This window comes from Myotis nattereri (genome assembly GCF_964212035.1).
Source record: "Myotis nattereri genome assembly, chromosome: 12".
Taxonomy (NCBI): domain Eukaryota; kingdom Metazoa; phylum Chordata; class Mammalia; order Chiroptera; family Vespertilionidae; genus Myotis; species Myotis nattereri.
The window spans coordinates 72,651,659-72,671,416 of record NC_138087.1 but is presented as its reverse complement, the minus strand read 5'-3'; the positions used below and the strand labels follow the sequence as shown (position 1 = coordinate 72,671,416).

The 19,758-nt window shown below is 44.5% G+C and overlaps 1 protein-coding gene across 1 annotated transcript; it reads right to left on the bottom strand.

Annotated features, from left to right (window-relative positions):
• Positions 1-428: 428 nt before the first annotated feature.
• On the bottom strand, positions 429-19,518 carry TNFSF15 (TNF superfamily member 15). The gene is made up of 4 exons (XM_081103998.1): positions 19,277-19,518; positions 6,446-6,488; positions 5,393-5,440; positions 429-1,401 (listed from the first exon to the last, which is right to left on the bottom strand). The coding sequence occupies exons 1-4, from the start codon at positions 19,499-19,501 to the stop codon at positions 947-949; spliced, it is 771 nt and encodes a 256-aa protein (XP_080960124.1). The 5' UTR covers positions 19,502-19,518; the 3' UTR covers positions 429-946.
• Positions 19,519-19,758: the final 240 nt, after the last annotated feature.

Genomic DNA, 19,758 nt, shown 5'->3' with positions numbered 1-19,758 from the left:
AGTTTGTTGTACAGTTTGTATAATTAGCTAGAAATCTGTCTTCAAGTTTCTTGAGTTACCTAATCAGCTGGACAGCTTACATAGTCAGGAGCGCCCCAGGAATCTTGCTGTCAGATGATGTTTTTTAGGTTTGGAGTTAGTCCTTGGTGCATGTTGGGACACATTTGACCAGGAGCCATCTAGTGACATTCATATAAGTTTTTAATAGAATCTGACTTGTTCATAGTGTCTTCTGGGTAAAGATAATGCCCAGAACATAACAGGTGCTCAAGAAAACTGTGGTGAATAAATGCTATTGTTGTATTTTTGATATGCATGTGGAACTCATACTTGCTTATTTTGATGCCTGTGTACAAAATAATGGGAAAGGTAGTTTCTCTTATTTGCCATAGATAGTATCATGAAAATCAATTTCTTTTTTTGAGAACATTCATGAAAAATAGCAGTTTCTTCTTTCTTTCTTCTTTTCTTTCTTTCTTTCTATGAAACTATGTATTTGGGGAAACTGATTAAGGATTTCTCCTCTGAAAGGTTTACACTGTTTTCTAGGTCTTTGGATTTTATTCAAGGCTCTTGAACTGAAGTGAATGCTTCATAATCAAACTGAACAGCAACTGAGCCCACTGGTGACAACTGTGTAGTAGGAAGCTGTAGAAATGTTCTGAGTAAATCATCCATTCATTTGGTAATGAGTGTACTAATGTTCAGAAATTCACCCATCTTCTAGGCAACCATGGTAATATGTCTGCCTTTTTTCTCGCTTTTTCCAATTTGTATTCTCATCAGTAAGGCATATAAAGTGTGGGCTTTTGGGCCCTACATTTCATAACTAAACCATTGTCTCTGTGGAACGCTTCAAGAAAGCCCCTGGTTATAATTACATATGAATGAAGAAAATTAGGAACTAGGAGGAGAGGACCTTTACACAGTGACATCTGCCTTACCCCTATAGCAAGAAGGCTCCAAAAAAGGTTTTATCTTCTTTTGTGTAGTCCACCAAAGAGATGTCACTGACGTTCACCATCAGCTTGTCCCCTTCTTGCAAGGAGAACATGGCTCCTAGATAAATGGGTTGGAACCAGTTGCTACCTATTTCACACACTGTCTTGGTCCCCATTAGGAGCTGAGTGGGTTCAGGGTAGTTCTCCGTTACCTTGGTGATGACCACAATGACGATGTCTGGCTTGTTTGCTCGGCTCCCTTTGCTGCTTTCACCACATTTGGATGTGATACCTCGGAATGTGATCTGGGAGTAAACAAAATAGTCTCCCGACTCTGGGATCACCAGGAATTTATTCGTGTAGTTCATCCGGTTCTTGGTGAAGGCCAAGCCAAGTTCATGTTCCCAGTCCAGAACTGGGAACTGATTATTCAAGGGCTGTGTGGACGTTTGTCTCACAACTGCAGAGACAAGAGAGAGGTTTAATTTGCTTGTGTTGGAACTCATGGACTTTGCAAAATATGTCTCATTATTTTTAAATTTATTTTTATTGTTGACAGTATTACAGATATCCCCCATTTCCCCCCCTCTATATCCCCCTCCACCTGGCCCCCGTCCCACCCCAGGCCTTCACTGCACTATTGTCTGTGTCCATGGACGATGCATATCTACACTAATAAAAGAGAAAAATGGTAATTGGCGTACGGCGATACCTTTTTCATTGGCTAATCAGGGCTATATGCAAATTAACTGCCAACTAAGATTGGCAGTTAACTGCCAACTAAGATTGGCAGTTAACTGCCAACTAAGATTGGCAGTTAACTGCCAACAAGATGGCGGCTAATTTGCATATGTAGGCACAATGCAGGGAGGCGAAAGGGAAAGCAGAAAGAAGCCCCCTGCCACTGACAGTGATCGGAAACCCAGGGGGGAGCTAAGAGCTGGGGGGCAGGGCAAAGGCGGCCCTGGGGCCGCCTTTGCCCTGCCCCCCAGCCATGATCGGAGAATCAGGCGCCTTTGCCGCCCTGGCCAGTGATAGCAGGAAGTAGGGGTGGAGCCAGCGATGGGAGCAGGGCACGGTCGAAGCTGGCAGTCCCAGGAGCTAGGGGTCCCTTGCCTGGGCCTAAAGCGAAGCCCACGATCGCGGCGCCCCCCGCTGCCACTGCAGGTCCCCGCTGCCTGGGCCGGACGCCTAGGCCAGAGGTGTCAGGCCTGGGCAGGGGCGGAGCCTGCAACCACGGGGAGCTGGGGGTCCCCTGCCCAGGCCTGACACCTCTGCCGGAGGCCTCAGGCCTGGTCAAGGGGCCGATCCGGTGATTGGTGATCGGAGGGTGATGAGGGTCAACTCCTCTGGCTGAGGCATCAGGCCTGGGCAGGGGGCGGAGCCGGGGATTGGGGGGATATGATGGTCCCGTTGCCCAGGCCTGAAGCCTGGGTCAGAGGCGTCAGGCTTGGGCGGGGGGTGGAGCAAGCGATCAGAGGGAGATGGGGGTCCCCTGCCCAGGCATGATTCCTGGGCCAGAGGCCTCAGGCCTGGGCGGGGGCCAGAGCCAGTGATCGGGGGGAGATGGGGGTCCCCTGTCCAAGCCTGACACCTCTGGCGGAGGCGTCAGGTCTGGGCAAGGGGCCGATCAGGAGATCGGAGGGTGATGGGGGTCAACGCCTGAGGGCTCCCAGTATGTGAGAGGGGGCAGGCTGGGCTGAGGGACACTCCCCCCCTCCCCACCCAGTGCACGAATTTCGTGCACCGGGCCCCTAGTATGTATATAAGTTCTTTGGCTAATCTCTTCCCATCACCATCCCCATCCCCATCCCCTCACCTCACCCCCGCCACCTGCCCTCTGAGATCTGTCAGTCTGTTCTTTGTCACTCTCTTTTAACACTGTGGTCCAAAAACACATGAAACACAGATAGTAATTAATAAGAAATGTATAAGGAGGGCAAATATTGGAACCAGAAATCCAGGATATTTTGGAAATGCTTCTCCAATATTGACAGAGCCAAACTATAAGCCAATGTAATTGACTTGAGGAGTGGAAGGGATCAGGGCTCTGGGCTCTGTGGGCCCCATTTCAATCTGGACTCTACAACTCTAGGTTATTAATCAACCAAGTAGGCTCCTCCTCTCTGACTCTCAATTTCCTGTGTGTGAATTGGAGATAAAGCTCCCTCATAGTCTTGTTCTGAAGGTCAAGTGAATGAAAGAGACATGGACATTTTTATCTTGATGACTGGATACAGCATTATTCAATACATATTTATTTTCTTTCTCCAAATAAACTAGCATCTTTCATTTCGATAGATTAAAAAATAAGCCAATTTCATTTTAATTTATTTTTAATCCTCACCCAAGGACTTGTTTTGATTGATTTTGAGAGAGAGAGAGAGAAACAGAGAGAGGGAGAGAGAAAGAAACATCAATCTGAGAGAATCAATCAATCGGTTGTCTCCCATATGTGCCCTGACCGGGAATTGAACTTGTCACCTTTTGGTATATGGGATGATGCTCCAACCAACTGAGCCATCTGGCCTGTCAAGCCTATTTCACTTTATATATTTTTTTGTTTGCATTATTTATATGTATACATCATGTAGAACATATGAATGAATACTTTCATGCAGTATATAGCTGTAGCAGAAAAAAATGAATAGAATCAAACAGATTTCAAATAGGATAATCGGCAATAAACTAATACTTTACAGTGAAAATAAAAACACATTTTAATTTCCTACAGCTACTTTTGAAACCCTTAGTAATCACCATTATGTACTGTCAGCCACAGTTTTGGGACTGATTATGTTTAAAGAAGCACTTAGCAACCTTCACACCTGGTGGTTGACCGGAAACCTGGCTTCTGGATTTTCCTAAAACATCTTTCCCATTTCTGACTGCACTATGGTTTCTTTTGCAGCTGTGATACGTGTTCAGAATGTGTGTAGTCTCCCCTGGCCCCTCTACTGAGTGGCCTCTGGAGAGTTCTGTTGCTTCTTTGCAAAATCTGTGCAAGGCATTTTTATTAGTCACCTGTGATTGACTCTACTCCTTCTTTGCAGTAGATTAAAAAAGAAAAAATCCTCTCAAATGATACAAAAGCAAAAGTCATTAGTCTCTAGAGCAGGGGTGGGCAAACTTTTTGACTTGAGGGCCACAATGGGTTCTTAAACTGGACCGGAGGGCCGGAACAAAAGCATGGATGGAGTGTTTGTGTGAACTAATATAAATTCAAAGTAAACATCATTACATAAAAGGGTACGGTCTTTTTTAGTTTTATTCATTTCAAACGGGCTGGATCCGGCCCGCGGGCCGTAGTTTGCCCACGGCTGCTCTAGATACAGCAAATTCTGTTAAATTGGCATGCAATAAGCTCTGTCAACATAGCAGCAAGTAGGAGTGTGGGTAGGAAGTATGTTGTATTGGAAACAGTGCAGTTCTGAGAGTCAGCTCATCCTAGTCATGTCACTTGGGATAAGTGAATTTAGTTGCCCAAGCCCCAGTTTCCCCATATCATTGGGCTAATATGCAGATCAAATAAATCATAGATGTAAAATGCCTACTGTGGCGTCTGAAATGTATTAGAAATTCAGTAGAGCCTAGATTCCTTCACCAGTGTCAACTCCCCCAGTCAATATGGCATCTCCATACTCAATTTTTAGGGTTTTCCTGGCCAGCCTTTTCAATTTCACCCATTCTTATAAGTGAGTGGTAAGTGATTGAAACTTGGCATCTCCCTGGTCCTAATCCTTGTTCAGGACTCCCCACAAACAGCTTCCTCTTGAACAGATGTCTTGGGCCCAAGGATATCCCCCTGTGGATTGCATATTTTTCTTAGAGGTCAGGAGGCATATTTTTTTTATGATTTCTTTTTAACTCTGGTTTTTCAATGGGTTTTTAACATCTTTCTGCACTGCTGTGCTCTTTTCTCTCGAGTCATAGAGTTATATACAACTCCAAGTGTGAGATGCCAGGAATTTCCACACTAGACTTGCGGAACTGGCCATCTGGTGATATTACGAGATTGCTCTTAATCTATTCACATCAATGGGAATTTTTTGGAAATATCTTTCTGAGTGTAAATGTACAATAACTTCATTTTGCATAGGGCATAGATGGACTCGATATATTGGCAACTCAGGGTCATTCATCTTTGACCAGATATAGAATTATGAGAGTGTCAGAGTCTGAGGAAAACCAGTTTGGAATGACTGCATGAATGAAAGAGAGAAACAGCAGAGAAAGGAAGAGGGCTGATAGAATCTGAAAGAAAATACCCAAGAAACATGGGCTTTTGGGTCCCTCAAGGAAGGAAGACATCTGAAAGCCCTCGACTGAGAGGAAGAGTCTGTTACTAAAGGGGTGTCATTTCTAGTCTGAAACCATTTGAATGGGTTTGGTAAACGCTGAAAGAAATCTCAGGCCCATGGCCTCCTGGCAAGAACGCCGAGGAGAATTACCTGTCAGGTGTGCCCTTGGCTTATCTCCACTAGCTCTGGGCGGTGCATCTGTAAAGAAAGGAGAAAAATGCTTTGTATGAGTCAGAGGGTGACTGGAGTGAACACAGCATTTGGGGAGTTGCATGATGCCTGCAACTGGAGAGAAATTATTCCTCTTCTCCAGCTTGGTCCAGTTCCCCTCTTTGGAAGTTTTTTTGTTGTTTTGTTTGTTTGTTTGTTTTTTGGTGTTTTTGTTTTTTGCAGTAACGGGAGACTCAGAAGAAAGTCTTAAGCATAAATGAATCTTGGCTTCATGATTTTGGACAAGTTATCTAATCTATCTCAGACTTTGTTTTATCATCTCTAAGGTGGGCACATTAATTTCTACCGTGGATGGAGAGTGTTCAGAATTATTCCTGGCATATAATGGGTGCTCAATAAAGCTCACCTTGCCTCTTCTGTCCTCCTCCTGCTTCTGTGGGAGTGAATTGTTCTTTTGCCTTTTTCATGGTCCCTTTAACCATATCCACTGAGGTATCTAATGGCTTAAGAGAGTGGGGTGGAAACCACTCTGTAGCTGTATGACCTTGTCAGATCCCTTTCCCTTTCTGGTCCTCTGTTTCTCTATCAGCTAGCTCTCCAGAAGACCTCACTTTTTAGGGGTTTTAGAAATGATTATATTAGACAAGTTTGTTTTAACTGCAGTGGTAATGATAATATTATTGATGTTAAAAAGGAAAAATCAGTGTATCATTTTGATGTGATAGGCATTGTTCTACTATCTTTATGGGAATTAACTAATTTAATCTACGCAAACCCTGTGGGTGGGTACTATCATAACCATTTTTATAGGTCAATAAAATGAGACAGAGATGGATGAAATGATTTGCCCAAAGGCCATCAATCACAGGCCCTGCACTTAGCTATGGCATCATTTTGCCTTCTTAGTGGCTGGGGAGGCCCCTCACTTCTCCTCTGGGTTTGCATCCCTCTGATTCCCCTATATATTAAGAACTACTGGATATGTTCTTGTTCCCCACAAGAAAGGCATCAAATATGAATGAATATACTTACAAGCTCGCTGATGTGAAGGTCCATATTCCTGTGCTTTTGGAGTCTGTTGGGAAAGAAAGATATGGTTCAGACCATCTCTGGTCCTTCTGACCCCAACATCCACACAGCTGTTGAAAGCATGGGTGAGATTAAGATGCTGCTGCTACCCCTCCTAGGCACTCTGAGATGAGGGAAATGGGGCAGAATATTTGGTCCATGGGAATCTTGCACCCAAGCTCCCCCCTTTTCTCCTCCAGTACTAATGACCTTTCTCTCCCCTATGCTTGTCTCAAAGGTCAACTTAAAGGTTCTGTCCTGAGATTTTTTCCTTTTCTATTCTAGGGCACTCCAACATCTTGTCAATGGTTCTGTTATTTTAACAAATAATGACACTTGCTTCATTTTCTTTTTTACACCACAATTTGGAAATTGAAACTATTTTTTAAAAAACGATACCAAAAAAGAAATAATCACTGTGTTCTCCTTCTCCTCAGTCTCTTTCTTGTTTCCTTGTAATGCATGATGACTTTTTCTTTTTCACTAAATTTTTTGAAAGTATATTTTATTGATTTCAGAGAGGAAGGGAGAAGGAGAGAGAGACAGAAGCATCAATGAGAGAGAAACATTGATTGGCTGCCTCCTGCACACCCCACACTGGGGATCGAGCCCACAACCCTGGCATGTGCCTTGACCTGGAATCGAACCGTGACCTCTTGGTTCATAGGTTGACGCTCAACCACTGAGCCATACCGGCTGGGTTATGATGTCTTTTTCTTCATTGCAATCCCAGTTTGTGAGCCATTTCAGAATCCACACGGTAATGGGAGAAGAACTGCTTTGGAGGCAGACAGACCTGGACTTGGATCCCAATTCCACCATTTATTAACAATATATTCTTGAGCAGGAAGACTCTTTTCTCCTCTGAGCTTTGCTGTCCTTATTTGTAAAATGGGAGTATTAACATCCATAGTCCTAGATAACTCCCAGGTTTGAAATAAGGACCAACTCAGATGAGCAAAATACACTAACAAAATAGAAACAGACTCATAGGTACAGAGAACAGACTGAGAGTGTCAGAGAGGAGTGAGGTTTGGAGCTGGGTGAAAAAGGTGAATGGATTAAGCAAAAACAAGCAAACAAAACAACAACAACAAAATCACACACACAAAAATCCCCTCAGACACAGACAACACTGTGGTGATTACCAAGGGAAATGGGGGTGTGGGGAAGTAGAAGAGGGTAAAGGGGGGATAAATGGTGACAGTAAGAAACTTGACTTGGGGTGGTGAACACACAATACAATGTACAGATGATGTGTTATAGAACTGTACACTTGAAATCTATCTCATTTTATTAACCAGTGTCATCCCAATAAATTTAATACGTTAAAAAAAAGAAAAGAAAATGTATTAGTGGAAAGAAGACATGGGAACGGAAGGAACCACCACTCACGTGCCAGAATAGAAAGCTCAGGAGCAAAACTAAGCTTTTTGCTTAGGAATAAGATTACCATCTTATATTTTACAATATTTCCAAAGAATCCTCTCTGATACGATTTTGACTCAACCCAGGGCCTTCTGATTTGGTTTTCGTAATTGCTTAGTCTCCACCAACTGTAATCCTCATGGATACTTGATCAGTTTTACGTCTTAACATGCATACGTGGGTGTGAGTATACTCTTGTGAATGAGGAATTGTGTGTCTGTGTGAGTATGAGAGAAGATAGCTCCATTGGTGGGAAAGAGAGTTTTTGCACCTGTGTATCTAAAGTGTCTGTGGTGTGGTGGTCTGTGCATGGCTGTCTCTACATGCATATATGTGTGGCCATGTGGGAGTAGCCATGCTATATCTGAGGCTTGGCCTGTGAGCAGTTCTGTGATTCTGTTGGAACCCAGACTGTCAGGCTCTTTTTGCTTTCAAGCCACTGGAAGCTCTCTTGAGGACAGAGATCTTGTCTTTGACAAACTGATTTCATGGTCACTCCCTTTTCTCTGCTTCCTAATTCTGTTATTGGTACTACTACTGCTTTCCCTTAGTTACCAGGCCTAAAATTGGCTTCTTTCTTCTTCCACAAACCAAACTGTAATTTCTATTTTGCAGTTTTTCTCTTTCTTGAATCCACATAAGGCCTCATTATACTGCTTGCTTGGATTCTTCCAAGAGCCTCCTACCAGATCTCTCCTGCATCTGTTTTATCCTTTTCCCTAACCCATCTCCTAGCCTGTCTTTAGAGGGCTTTTTCTAAAGCATCACATTATCTTGGAATTTAAAGTTCAAATTTACCATCCTAGTCCCAGAGGTGGGGGAATCAGGGGAAATTACCCAGACCTGAGTCTTACAGGACCCACAGGTATTAGTCTGGTGGTAAAAGGTGATAACCATTCCAGACCAGGTCAACGGCTGTGCAAGAGTAAGGAGGCCCAACAACGCATGGCAGCAGTTGGGAAACTGCAAGGATTTCTGCCGCCAGATGAACACATTAGATACATTTGCATAGGGTCATGAGTACAGTGGTCTTTGAAAACCTATGCCCAATTGATGTGACTACTTGTCCCGCATCAGTAACTTTGATGGGGTTGAGAGGTGGAGAAGCAGCCTAGAAATGAGCTTATTTTGTAGCCTGTTTCCTTAGTTGCTATTGACAGAGCTGCTAAAGAATCAGTCCTTTGGCAAGGCAGAAAACTGAAGGTGGGGTTCTCAGAGAGAATGAGGGAGAGCTTGGTTGCATCTCCTTGTGCCTGCTATGGTACTTTTCCTGACTGGCCTTCTTTGACTTATTCATTCTGCTGAGAAATCTTCTCCAACATCTGCTTATTTTTGGCTAAGCAACACCCAACAAAGAGTTTGGAGCATCCCTTTTGGCTCATAGAACCCTTTTCATTTACATGTATTTGGGATGTGAGCACATTTTTCTATTTGCTCTGATGGATTTCTATAACTTGGGAACACATTTTATTTTCATATATGGATGGATGTGTGTGCATTTTTGTGGCCTCAAAATGCCACTACATGTCTGGAGACTGTGATAGTTGGCAGGTGTTGAAGAACACAGCATCCCCAGAGTCCCCAAGAAGAACAGCAGCTGGGATTCTTTTCCTGAGAACAGCACGGAAAGCCTCCCGTTGCTGTTTCTCTTAGTAATGACTCTCTCATGAGAGGAAGATTATTGCAACAGAAGCGAATGAAGAGGAGATTTGAGAGAAGAAAAGTAGTTTATTTGGGGAAAGCTTTGTGCATTTGAGTTGGTTGGCTCAATGCCTGGTCTCCAGATGGTTGTTGGTGACACCAGGCCAATAAAATGCCTATTGTTGTCCAAACCTGACTCATCTCCATTGCTTTTGGGTTCCCCTGGGGAACCCAGGAGATGGTGACTCCCGAAGGTCAGTGCAACATTGATTTCCAAATCTGTATAGACACAGTATTCAAGAGCACCCCGGGAGAATGTGATTTATTTCCCATTCAAGGCCTTCACAAACCACTGGCTAGGAACCAGGATCCCTTCTTAGTTCCCTTCCTCTTTCATTTATCACTCTCTAGGGATATTACTTATTTGACTGTTATTGCTTTTCTCTCTCCAGTAGAAGTCAAGTTGCTTGCAGACAAGGACCCGGTTTGTCTGTCTTGCTTACCACTATATTCCTGGTGCCTCGGACAGTGCCTGGCACTCTCACTGGATTATCCATGTTGGGAAAATATGCTGGTGCTCGGGCATCAGAAAGACAAGCAGAAAAGAGAGCAGAGGATGGAGGAAGGCTCAGCTTTAGTGACTTCAGCCAAAAAACTAGGAAAGAGAACTTTTTATTTTAGAATGCATGCAAAGTTTTGAGTTTTTGTTTACATTTAAAAACTTTAATTATGTAGCAGTATGTAGCCAAAATCTTTGAGGACTGGGGCCTCTATGTGCTTTCATCAGGCTCTGCTTGGTGTATAGCTATGGCTCTAGAAATGTTCGTTGAAAGTTGGGAGCTTTGGTCAGAGTCAGAGCCAGGAAAGGCCAGTATGTCCAGTGTGTATGCCCATGGGCACACATGTTAATGAGGTAGGGGAAGCCTGCCACCACCACCATTTATTAGCCTTGGCAAAGTACGCTGGCTTTTCACCCCATAGTTTCCATAGGTCGGGAATTTTCACTCTCATTTGGTTTTCTTTCTTTGTTCTAAAAAAAAAGTTTGTTTTGATATGTTGAGTGGTAATCTCTAACTCAAACTAATCATGACCTATTACTATAGGTATTTTTGGGACTACTCTAATCCTTCAAATACGAGAGAAGGAGGATAGAGGAAAGGAGGAGACTGCTCTCTAGCTGAGTGCTTAATGGGTGCCAGGCCCCATGTTGGGCATTTATGTTTGTTCCTCATCTAATACTCCAGCTGCTCTCAAGGGAGTGTATCACCTTTAAAAAAATGTTTTTATTGATTTCAGAGAGAGGAAGGGAGAGGGAGGGAGAGAAAAGAGAGAGATAGAGAGAGAGAGAGAGAGACCAATAATGAGAGAGAATCATCGATCAGCTGCCCCCTGCATGCCCCCTATTGGGGATCGAGCCCGCAACCTGGGCATATGCTCTGACAGGGAATTGAACCTGGACCTTCTGGTTCATGGATCGATGCTCCACCACTGAGCAACACCAGCCGGGCTGTATCACCTTTATATAGTGAAGCCAAAGGTCAAAGAATAAGTGGAGGGTCTGGTATCTGGACCTTTAGACCAAGTACAAACCCTGGCACATATCAGGAGCCCCATAAACCTTAGCTGAGCACACACAATGGAAGATTGAACCTGAAGCAAGATGGCCTTTGAGATGATCTTGGCATTTACCGGAAAATATCCCTTGAGTATATTTTAACTAATTACCTCTTTGGCCTTTCTCCCAGGTTTTGTAGTCAGTGTATAGTATACTCAAAAATGGAAAACCTATCCATTGCATATTTTATAGTCACTGTATAGTATACTTAAAAACGGAAGAGATATCCATTGCTTGCCCTCATAAATGCCGCAGGTGGAAAGGTCTAAGTGTTTTATGACCCATAATATCCTCCCAGCACTTCTAGGGGAAATACACATATGTTTGCCTTCTTGTCTCTCTCTCTTGCTTATCCCTGTACCTGCACAAGGATAAAACCAAGCTAGATACATTTTATTCCAAAGCCATTTCATTTCATCTACTAAGGTGGGCCGGGCTTTAATTTACAGGCAACATTCAGAGCAGTGTAGAGCAGAGAATATGGTGCTTGCAACAGAGCAAATGTGGAAAATCCCAAGTCTCTTATTTCCTGGTGGTCTAACTTTGGCATCTCACCTAACCTCAGTGAGGCTGTTTCCTTGTTCGACAGAGCAGACAATGGTTCTCCCCTCCTAGGACTGTGGTGATGGCTAAGAAAGACCACACACAGAAAGTGGATATCCGATTCGTTTCCTTCTTTCTTTGGGCTAAATAAATGCTTGTGGCATATGTTGTTGGTTCTGTAGAGCTTCCCTTGGGTTTCATCATTTCAGTGATTAACAGAAGCCATTCTGTGTCTCTTTATGACCGTGGCGGATTGGGATCCTCTGGAGCTCTGGAAGGCTTCCTCCTTCTCCCAACAGGAGAGGCTTCCTCAGTCCACTGTTTGCTCCTGGACGTCTGCCCTCTCAGAATGCAAAGGGGTTGAGGGAATGGGATGTATTCCCCATGCATTTCAAAACCTAAGCTATTGCGGCTGTCAGCTGTGAGGCCTCATTAAAGAGCCCAGGCTGGGAGATGACTTGTCATAGCCATTGTCCTGCTGCAGGCGGGCAGTGTGGGGTCTGTCAGGTGTGACTGCTGGGCACTTCCTGATGTGTGTGTTGACTTCAATAGATGAAAAAATGGGTCCTAGAATCAATCCCCAGCTAGGAGCTGCCACGGGTATTTGGGATTCACACCCACAACTTGCTCTCGCTTCCCTTGCACTTGCACAGCTTGCCTCCACAACCTAGGGTTTCTCTGCCCTTTGCCCACAGACTGACCTTTGGAGTGGGTTGGGCTTCTCTTCCAGGCACATCAGGACCTCCTGAGGCTACAGTAGGACAACTGAGTGAAATTTACAAAACACTTTTATCTCAACTCTTTGTTTCCTCTAGACAACACAGGGGATTATTATAACTGTGCTCACGCCAGCAGAGATAAAAGGTCTCACCCAAGGTGGAGCAGGTAGGGAAATAATGTCTGTTGAGCATTTTTATGGCAGTTGCTTTTTGGATATCTCCTTGCAGAATTCTCACACAGTGCTATGAAGACAGAGAGTACAAGGCTTAGAGAGCTCAGATGCCTTGTGCATCCCTCCATCCCTCCCTCTATTCAACAAACACTTAATGAGTAACCTCTGTGTGCCAGGTGCATTTAGGTGCTCTCCGGAGCAAAGAGACTAGTATTTATTGAGCACTTACTATGTGACGGGCACTTTTTAGGTATCATTGGTTAAAAACTACTGGCTACCCCAGAAGGTGTAATTTGTTGGGCGTATATTTAGAGGCCAACTAGCATAGTGTTTAGGAGGAATGTGTATGGTACAGTTGAATCCCAATGTCACACTCTAATTGTATGACTGGACACATGGCCTAATGTTTCTAAGCCTCGGTTTCATCATCTCTAAAATGGAGATAATAGAACTTTCCTCATTGTGTGACTGCAAGGATTGACTGAAAAAATGCATGTGATAATAACAGCAAACAAGCATTGCATGTGTTTACACCAGACACCACGCTAAGGACTTTATAGATGTGATCTCATTTGTTATTCTTAAAACCCTAAATACGAAAAAACTTGGAATGGAATCTGGTGTATAATACATTACGTAAGACAGCTGATGTGGTAAAGCCATGGCTTTCCTTCAAGTCGGTGTCACTCTGAAGCCAGAGCTGGCATCACTATGAGGTCCTGTTCTGGGACATGTATATATGGGAGGGAATAGGGGTACAGGGAACAAGGACCAAGAGCCTTGCAGGGATTTTCAGGAAGGCATGGAATTGAGATTGGAGGGAACCAAGGAGAGCATGGGGGAGAGTTTATGCAGATGTTTCTAGAAGTGGAACCTGGAAGGGAAGGACAGAGGCAGGGTGCTGGTAGGGAAATAATGTCTGTTGAGCATTTTTATTACAGTTGCTTTTTGGACATTTCCTTGCAGAAGCAACCCTGGGAATCAATGCCTTGTACAGCATCCCTATTAATTCATTGCCTTAGTGCTAAGTACCCACTGTGCGGCAGGCTCGGGCTGGGCATGTGGGGTGCATTCTGCCATGCCTGGGGTATAGTGTCTGGAGAGGACGGAAGCCTGACCTGTGGACCTATCCTGAGGACTGTGGGAGCCATTAAGGACCTAAAGAAGGCCTAAGCCATGGTCAAGTGCACCTGGGTCAAGAATAGATTGGAGTGTAGGTTAAGGATGCAAGACCAGGGTAGAGAAGGAGGCATGAAGATAGCTCACAAATGTCAGAGACTAAGAACAACCCTTCAACACCCATACCTGCTCTATGGCCTGGTGATGGCAGATTCCAGAACAGATGGACAAGTTGTTCTCTATGATGTAATTTCCATGAACAGGGAAATTCCCTAGTTACCACTTACTAATCCCCCACCTTCTGCCAGACACTATATTTCTAATTATTCCCATTTCATACATAAAGAAGCTGAGGCCCAGAAAGGTTAGGTACCATGGCTCAGAAGTGATTAGGTCGGAATTCAAACTGGGTTTGACCTTCCGGCCCATTATTTTTCTAAGATGCAAATCTACCTGACATTCTCCAGGAGTCTAAATATCGTAAAACATTATGCTATCTATTTTTTTTTATAGGTAACAGACATTTTGTACATTGGGTATATGTTTAAAAATGTATCTGTCTTTCCCTTGTCGCCCAGCCACCCAGTTCCATCTCCTGGACAAGAGCAGAGTCACCGGTCTCTTTTGTCCTCTTCCTGGAACAGTCTGTGCATTTATGCACACATTCATAAATGTGAATATGTATTACTTTTTCAGAAAATGAAGTGCTCTGTACTCTATCTGCTGTTTTGTCCTTTGAAAACCCCTTAACATCATATCTTAGAGAAATTTTCCATCCTTACATGTGGAGATGCCTCATTAAAAAAAAAAAAAAAAAGAAGATCATGGCAGTTGCAGGTTTCCATAGCATGGAAGGACCATGATTTATTTAATCAATGCTTTATTTATGGGCACATCACCTAAAGGCACTTGTCCCAACCCTTTTCACACCTAATTTTGATTTCTGCTCTGCAACTTACCTAGTAATGAGTTTGTCATATTGAATCTTTCCTTACACAACCAACCCCAGAAGGAAGAGTCCACTTAAAACAATGTTTTTAATTGTTTTTGTTGCTGTTAATAAAAACTCCAAACATTTCTACAGTTGCTGTTCTTTTCCAATGTCTGATCTGAGGACTTAGCAAGAATGGGGTCAGTCCTATTTGCTGGTGGATGAGGCCAAGTGACTGTAGAAATAGAACCTAATTTCGGCTCTGTCCCCCCTGACCTACTCTATGACCCTGAACTTTTCTTTCCCATCTCTGATCCTTGGTTTTCTCAACTGTTAAACAAGGAGACAGGGCTAGATCAAGGGTCAGAAAACTTTTCTATAAGGGCCACACAGTATATTAACTTGGCAGGTGATATAGTCATTGTCATGATTACCCAACTTTACTGTGTGGCTTAAGAACAGCCACAGACAGTGTGTAAGTGAATGGGCATGGGATAGGGTGCTGGTAGGGAAATAATGTCTGTTAAGCATCTTTATGGCAGTTACTTTTTGAAAATGGGTGAGATTTGGCCTGTGGGTCATAGTTGCTGACCCCAAGGCTAAGGGCATTTCCATTTCTTAGTTTCTATCTATGGATCTGTGAAGAACTTTCCTCTTCTACTCAGGGGAAGGAAAGGGACAACACCCATCCTAGTGTCCACATTGCTAGGCACTCACTGGGAGCCTTATGGAGATCACTTGGAATCCTCCTAGCACTTCCATCGGGTAGGTAATGTGGGAAAACTGAAACTCAGAGTGGTTGTATACTTGGCTCACTCTCCTCCTTTGGAGCCCCTTTGAGCCTCCTCTTCTCCAGCCTCAACTCTTTTTCAGGTTAGATTAGAAAAGATTCTTAGCAATGCCAACCTCCTGTGGCTGTTCCAAGGATGGACAGAGGAGGTGCCTTAGAGGAGTTCTGGTAGAGGGTGCAGCCAAGTAAAGAGAGGGATCAGAAGAACACTTTGAATGCTGGCAACAGAGGAAGGCAGGGTGGCTGGAGGCCAGTGATGGGCTGGGGAGAGGAGAAAGAGGGTACTGGATGAGGCCACAGAGGTAGGCCCATGGCACAATCCAGTGAAAGTTCTCAAATGATCATTTTGGCTCTTGTGTGGAGAATCAAGCCCTGGCTTGCTTTACAGAATTTCTTGTTTTACATGAGGGTGATCCATTCATTCATCTGTAAAAGGGGTGGATGGAAAGTGCTTTCCATGATCACAAAGCTTCATTGTGAGTGGAGAGGGAGGCAACCTGGAAACCATGAGGACCTAGATTTGCCAACTCAGAGACCTAGCTTGGCGCCCTCCCAGCTTTGTGACCTTGGGTGCTCACACAGACTTTCCCACTTCAAGTTCCTCATCTGCCAAATGTGACTGCTCACCGCCTCACTGCATTTCTGGGTTGCTGTGAATGTTCAATGGGATCGTCTTTGTGAGAGCTCTCTGCAAATGTGAAGTGGGAGTTAATATCATGTTATTATTGTTGTTATCATTGGCTTATCCTCTGCTGGCTGTGAATGTATTGGAAGGACTGGGTGACCCTCCTCTCTTACTCCTCCTTGTGTTAGAGTTGATTGCCTAGGGCCTGGGGCATTATAAATCCTTTGAAGACCAGATAGTGGCCCCCCCCCCCTTTTTTTTTTTCAATGACCTGGGAGCTGTCTCTTTGAAATGTGAGGGGCAGCCTGACACAGTGGAGGGGATCTTGGAGCTGCGGTCAGATGGTCTGGCTTGTAGCCGTAGGTTGTACAATCTTGTTACCTCCAATGGCCTGTGTTGTCTGATGTGCTTTTATCTTTAATGGAGTCTGTGGCCTGGGCCTCAGGAATAGTATTTTAGCCACCACTGGCTTCCTTCCCCTCTCCAGAAGCCCTTTCATGAACTACTTCCTCCAAGGCTGGGCTAGGAGAACATCTGGAATTCCAGAGCACATAGCCTCTTTCCTTGTCACACATCAGGCTCAGAGCTCCTTAAGGCCAAGATCAAGTTTTCTTGGTGTTTGGTGCTTGGCATAAAGTGACAATCACATCGCTGTAACTGCGTGAGTATAGTTCTCCCCGTTGTCAAAGTACAAACTGTTCCTACACATGCCTTTCTTATTAGTGCTGTCAAAATATGGATATTAGTATCCTCTTTTGGTGGAAAAGGAAACAGGCTGGGAGTCACATGCCTATTTCACACGGCCAGAGGTGGCTGAGCTGGCAATCAAACTCAGGTTTCTAAGAGCCACGACATTTCACTGCTACGTCCATGCCCACACAAGTTCGCTCTGACCTGGTTTTCCCTTCTTGAATCCCTTCTATTTTTTTAAAGGCAAATGTTCTTTTATTTATGTTAAACTGAATATCAATTATTGTTCCCTGGGCAACCACTTTTTGCTTAAATTACAAGTTAATTTCATGTTAATAAAACACAGACGGATCCCATCTTCTTTAGTCTCCTCTGAGCTTGTTATGTTTGTTAGCCACTCTGGATCCACCCTTCTTGACCCTTCCTGTGCCCTTGGAGGCTGACCTCAGGGCACACTTGCCAGCTAGGAGCAGAGTGGCCCGAGTTTCTCTCCCTCGTCCTCTTCCCTCCCTGCTGTTGGCAGACTCCTTGCTCCCCTTTATCCATACTGCAGGCAGGCTCCTCCTTCACGTTGTGTTCCCCTAAATCTCCTTCCTCCTTTTGCCCCTTCAGACCAAGGTTTGGGGACCTGCCTCCCTCTGTTGCTAATCCCCAGGATGCCTCCAGTCCTGGAGGTTTCCTTTAATCCATCTGCATCTCAGCATGTAGACCCTTCTGTGAACCCATTTTCAGTTCTTTAAACATTCTTCTTTAAACTCTCTTCTTTGAGTGGGCCAGCTGTTTCTTATCAGGACCCCAGTTGCTGCGTGTGCACAGCCTCATCCCCATTTCCCTTCATCTTTCTTCTGACACACCAAGAGTTACATCTTCTGGCCAAACCACAGCTCCAAATGTCTTCGCATGGCCAGTCTCCAAGGAGATTGGTTTAACTATAACGGAAAGTAGTTTTAGCCTTTTCATCTCTTACGTACCTACAATAGGGCAGACACTCAGCATCTTCCCTCATAGGCTTCCTGTCTAGCCACAGCTCCCATCTCAAACTTTCTTCCTGACGAGGCAAGCCATTGGCCCTCTCTGGATCGTGGCATTCCACCCGATGGCCTTCTAGATCAACAGAGGTGTTTTCTGGCTTCTGCCAACATAGGGGACCTCAGACATTGTTTTGGCAGAGGGAGGGTTTCCCTTCATGAAGGCAGGAGAACGTAGGCTACTGGAGTCACCCAATGCCTCCAAAACAACAGTCTCTTTCTGGATAAAGATGGAAAGCGTCCCAGAGTGTCAAGTGGACACTGTAGTTTGGCTTCCCAGGAAATGGCACCATGGTGATCTTGGGGTCACAGCTTGACCTCTCACGCCCTGCAGTGCTCCTCTAACATGAACAGAATTTCCGGTTGGCTTGCCTATGTCTACATTTTCTGAATGATGGCACGTGGCCTTGGATGCTGCTGCCTGAATCAGGCACAGTCTGTTTGCTGACCCTGGTGCATGGTGAAAGTTATACCATGGCCATGGCTTGCTTTCTGTGTCTCTGCTTTGCAGTTGGCCAGCACTGCTTGGAAACCAATTAAACCAATGGAAAAGCCTATGGAATGTAACACTTGAGACTGAAATTAAACCAGTCACCCACAGATTATGCAAGAGCATTTTTAAATAGGGGCATTACTTGAAAGGCACATTCTTCAGGCTTTAAGGTTTTTGATGTTCCTAGGTCAGTACTATAAGTTTCTGCCTTGACACCTGTATCCTCTCATTGTTCTCCGTAAATCCTATATATATTTTTTAGTAAGGTCCCCCCAAACCCTTTGCCTCCCCCAGCAAGACTGAATGATAGACAGTTTGGCAAGCAGTTCTTTCTGGAACATTGAAAAAGAATTGTACTGAAGCCAAGCAAGGGGGTTGGTTATATAAATTATAGCACATGCATATATAGTAATATAATACAACCATCTATATCCTCATGCTGCTGTGAATTTATTAACAATAAATTTAATTATAACATATTAAGATACTCAAAACAATCCCATATTATTAAAAGATATGAAATTATGTATCCCCAAATGTTAACACTTTAAGTGGTTACCTCTATAAGGTTATGGGTAAGGATAATTATCTTCTTTGCCTAATCTGTACTTTCTAACTTTTTTTAAATAACCATGTGTTAAGTTATGCAATTTAAAGGGTATGTTGTATTCTTTTCAAAGAAAAGGAACATTGCCTGCTTATCAGTGCACTGTGGTTATAATTATCTAGAAATATGAGGCTTGAGGTTGTTCCCACACAAACATAAAAGGGGACAATTCATTCCCTGGAAATAATTAAGAACAAACACCCCTCCACCCCTCCCTCACATTCTGCATTTCCTTTGTATGTTGAGGCAAGGGAGGGAAGGAGGGTGATGGATCAGGGAGCCCTGCCCAGGGCTTCCTCAGCTTGCAGATGTATCCACACTGACCAGGGCTGTACAGGCTAAACTGCCTGCAGGGGTCTGCTGATCCCCAGGGAAGCTCCAGGTCTTGCTTACCTGGAACACACAGGCCTCTCCTTGGGTTCTGAGCTGGCCAACAAGCAGGTAGGCGGTGAGTCCTGCCAGGATGGGGAGTGACACCAGGCAACAGGTGAGAGCCCAGCCGGAGCTGCTGGCCCTGGCTGCCAGCCTAGCTCTGGCCTTGGGCCTGCAGCTGTCATCCTCGGGCAGCATTTCCACGCTGGCTGTCTCCCCAAAGCCCAGCCCCAGGTCCTCTGCCATGCTGTGGCTGGTCCCGGAGACAGAACTGACTCCTCTTGCGCAGGGAGACCCCCCCATTAAATAGAAGACCAGCTCTCACAGTGTGTGAATCAATCACTGCCTACTCCTCCCCCTGGCCTCTCCTCTCCCCTCCACAGCACACTGCGCCCCGCCCTGTTAGGGAATGCACCGCCTACAACAGAAACCAAAGTTTGGTTTAAGGAAAAAAAAAAGAAGAAGAAAGCTTCCCAAACATATTTATATACAGTGTGCTCATG

Bases quoted from the DNA above. Each gene is read 5' to 3' on its own strand.
- TNFSF15 (XM_081103998.1), bottom strand. From the start codon at position 19,501: ATGGCAGAGGACCTGGGGCTGGGCTTTGGGGAGACAGCCAGCGTGGAA. The intron at 6,489-19,276 runs GTAAGCAAGACC...CTTTCCCAACAG, and splicing joins GAGAGGCCTGTGTGTTCCAG to ACTCCAAAAGCACAGGAATA. The intron at 1,402-5,392 runs GTAATTCTCCTC...TTGTCTCTGCAG, and splicing joins GCCAAGGGCACACCTGACAG to TTGTGAGACAAACGTCCACA.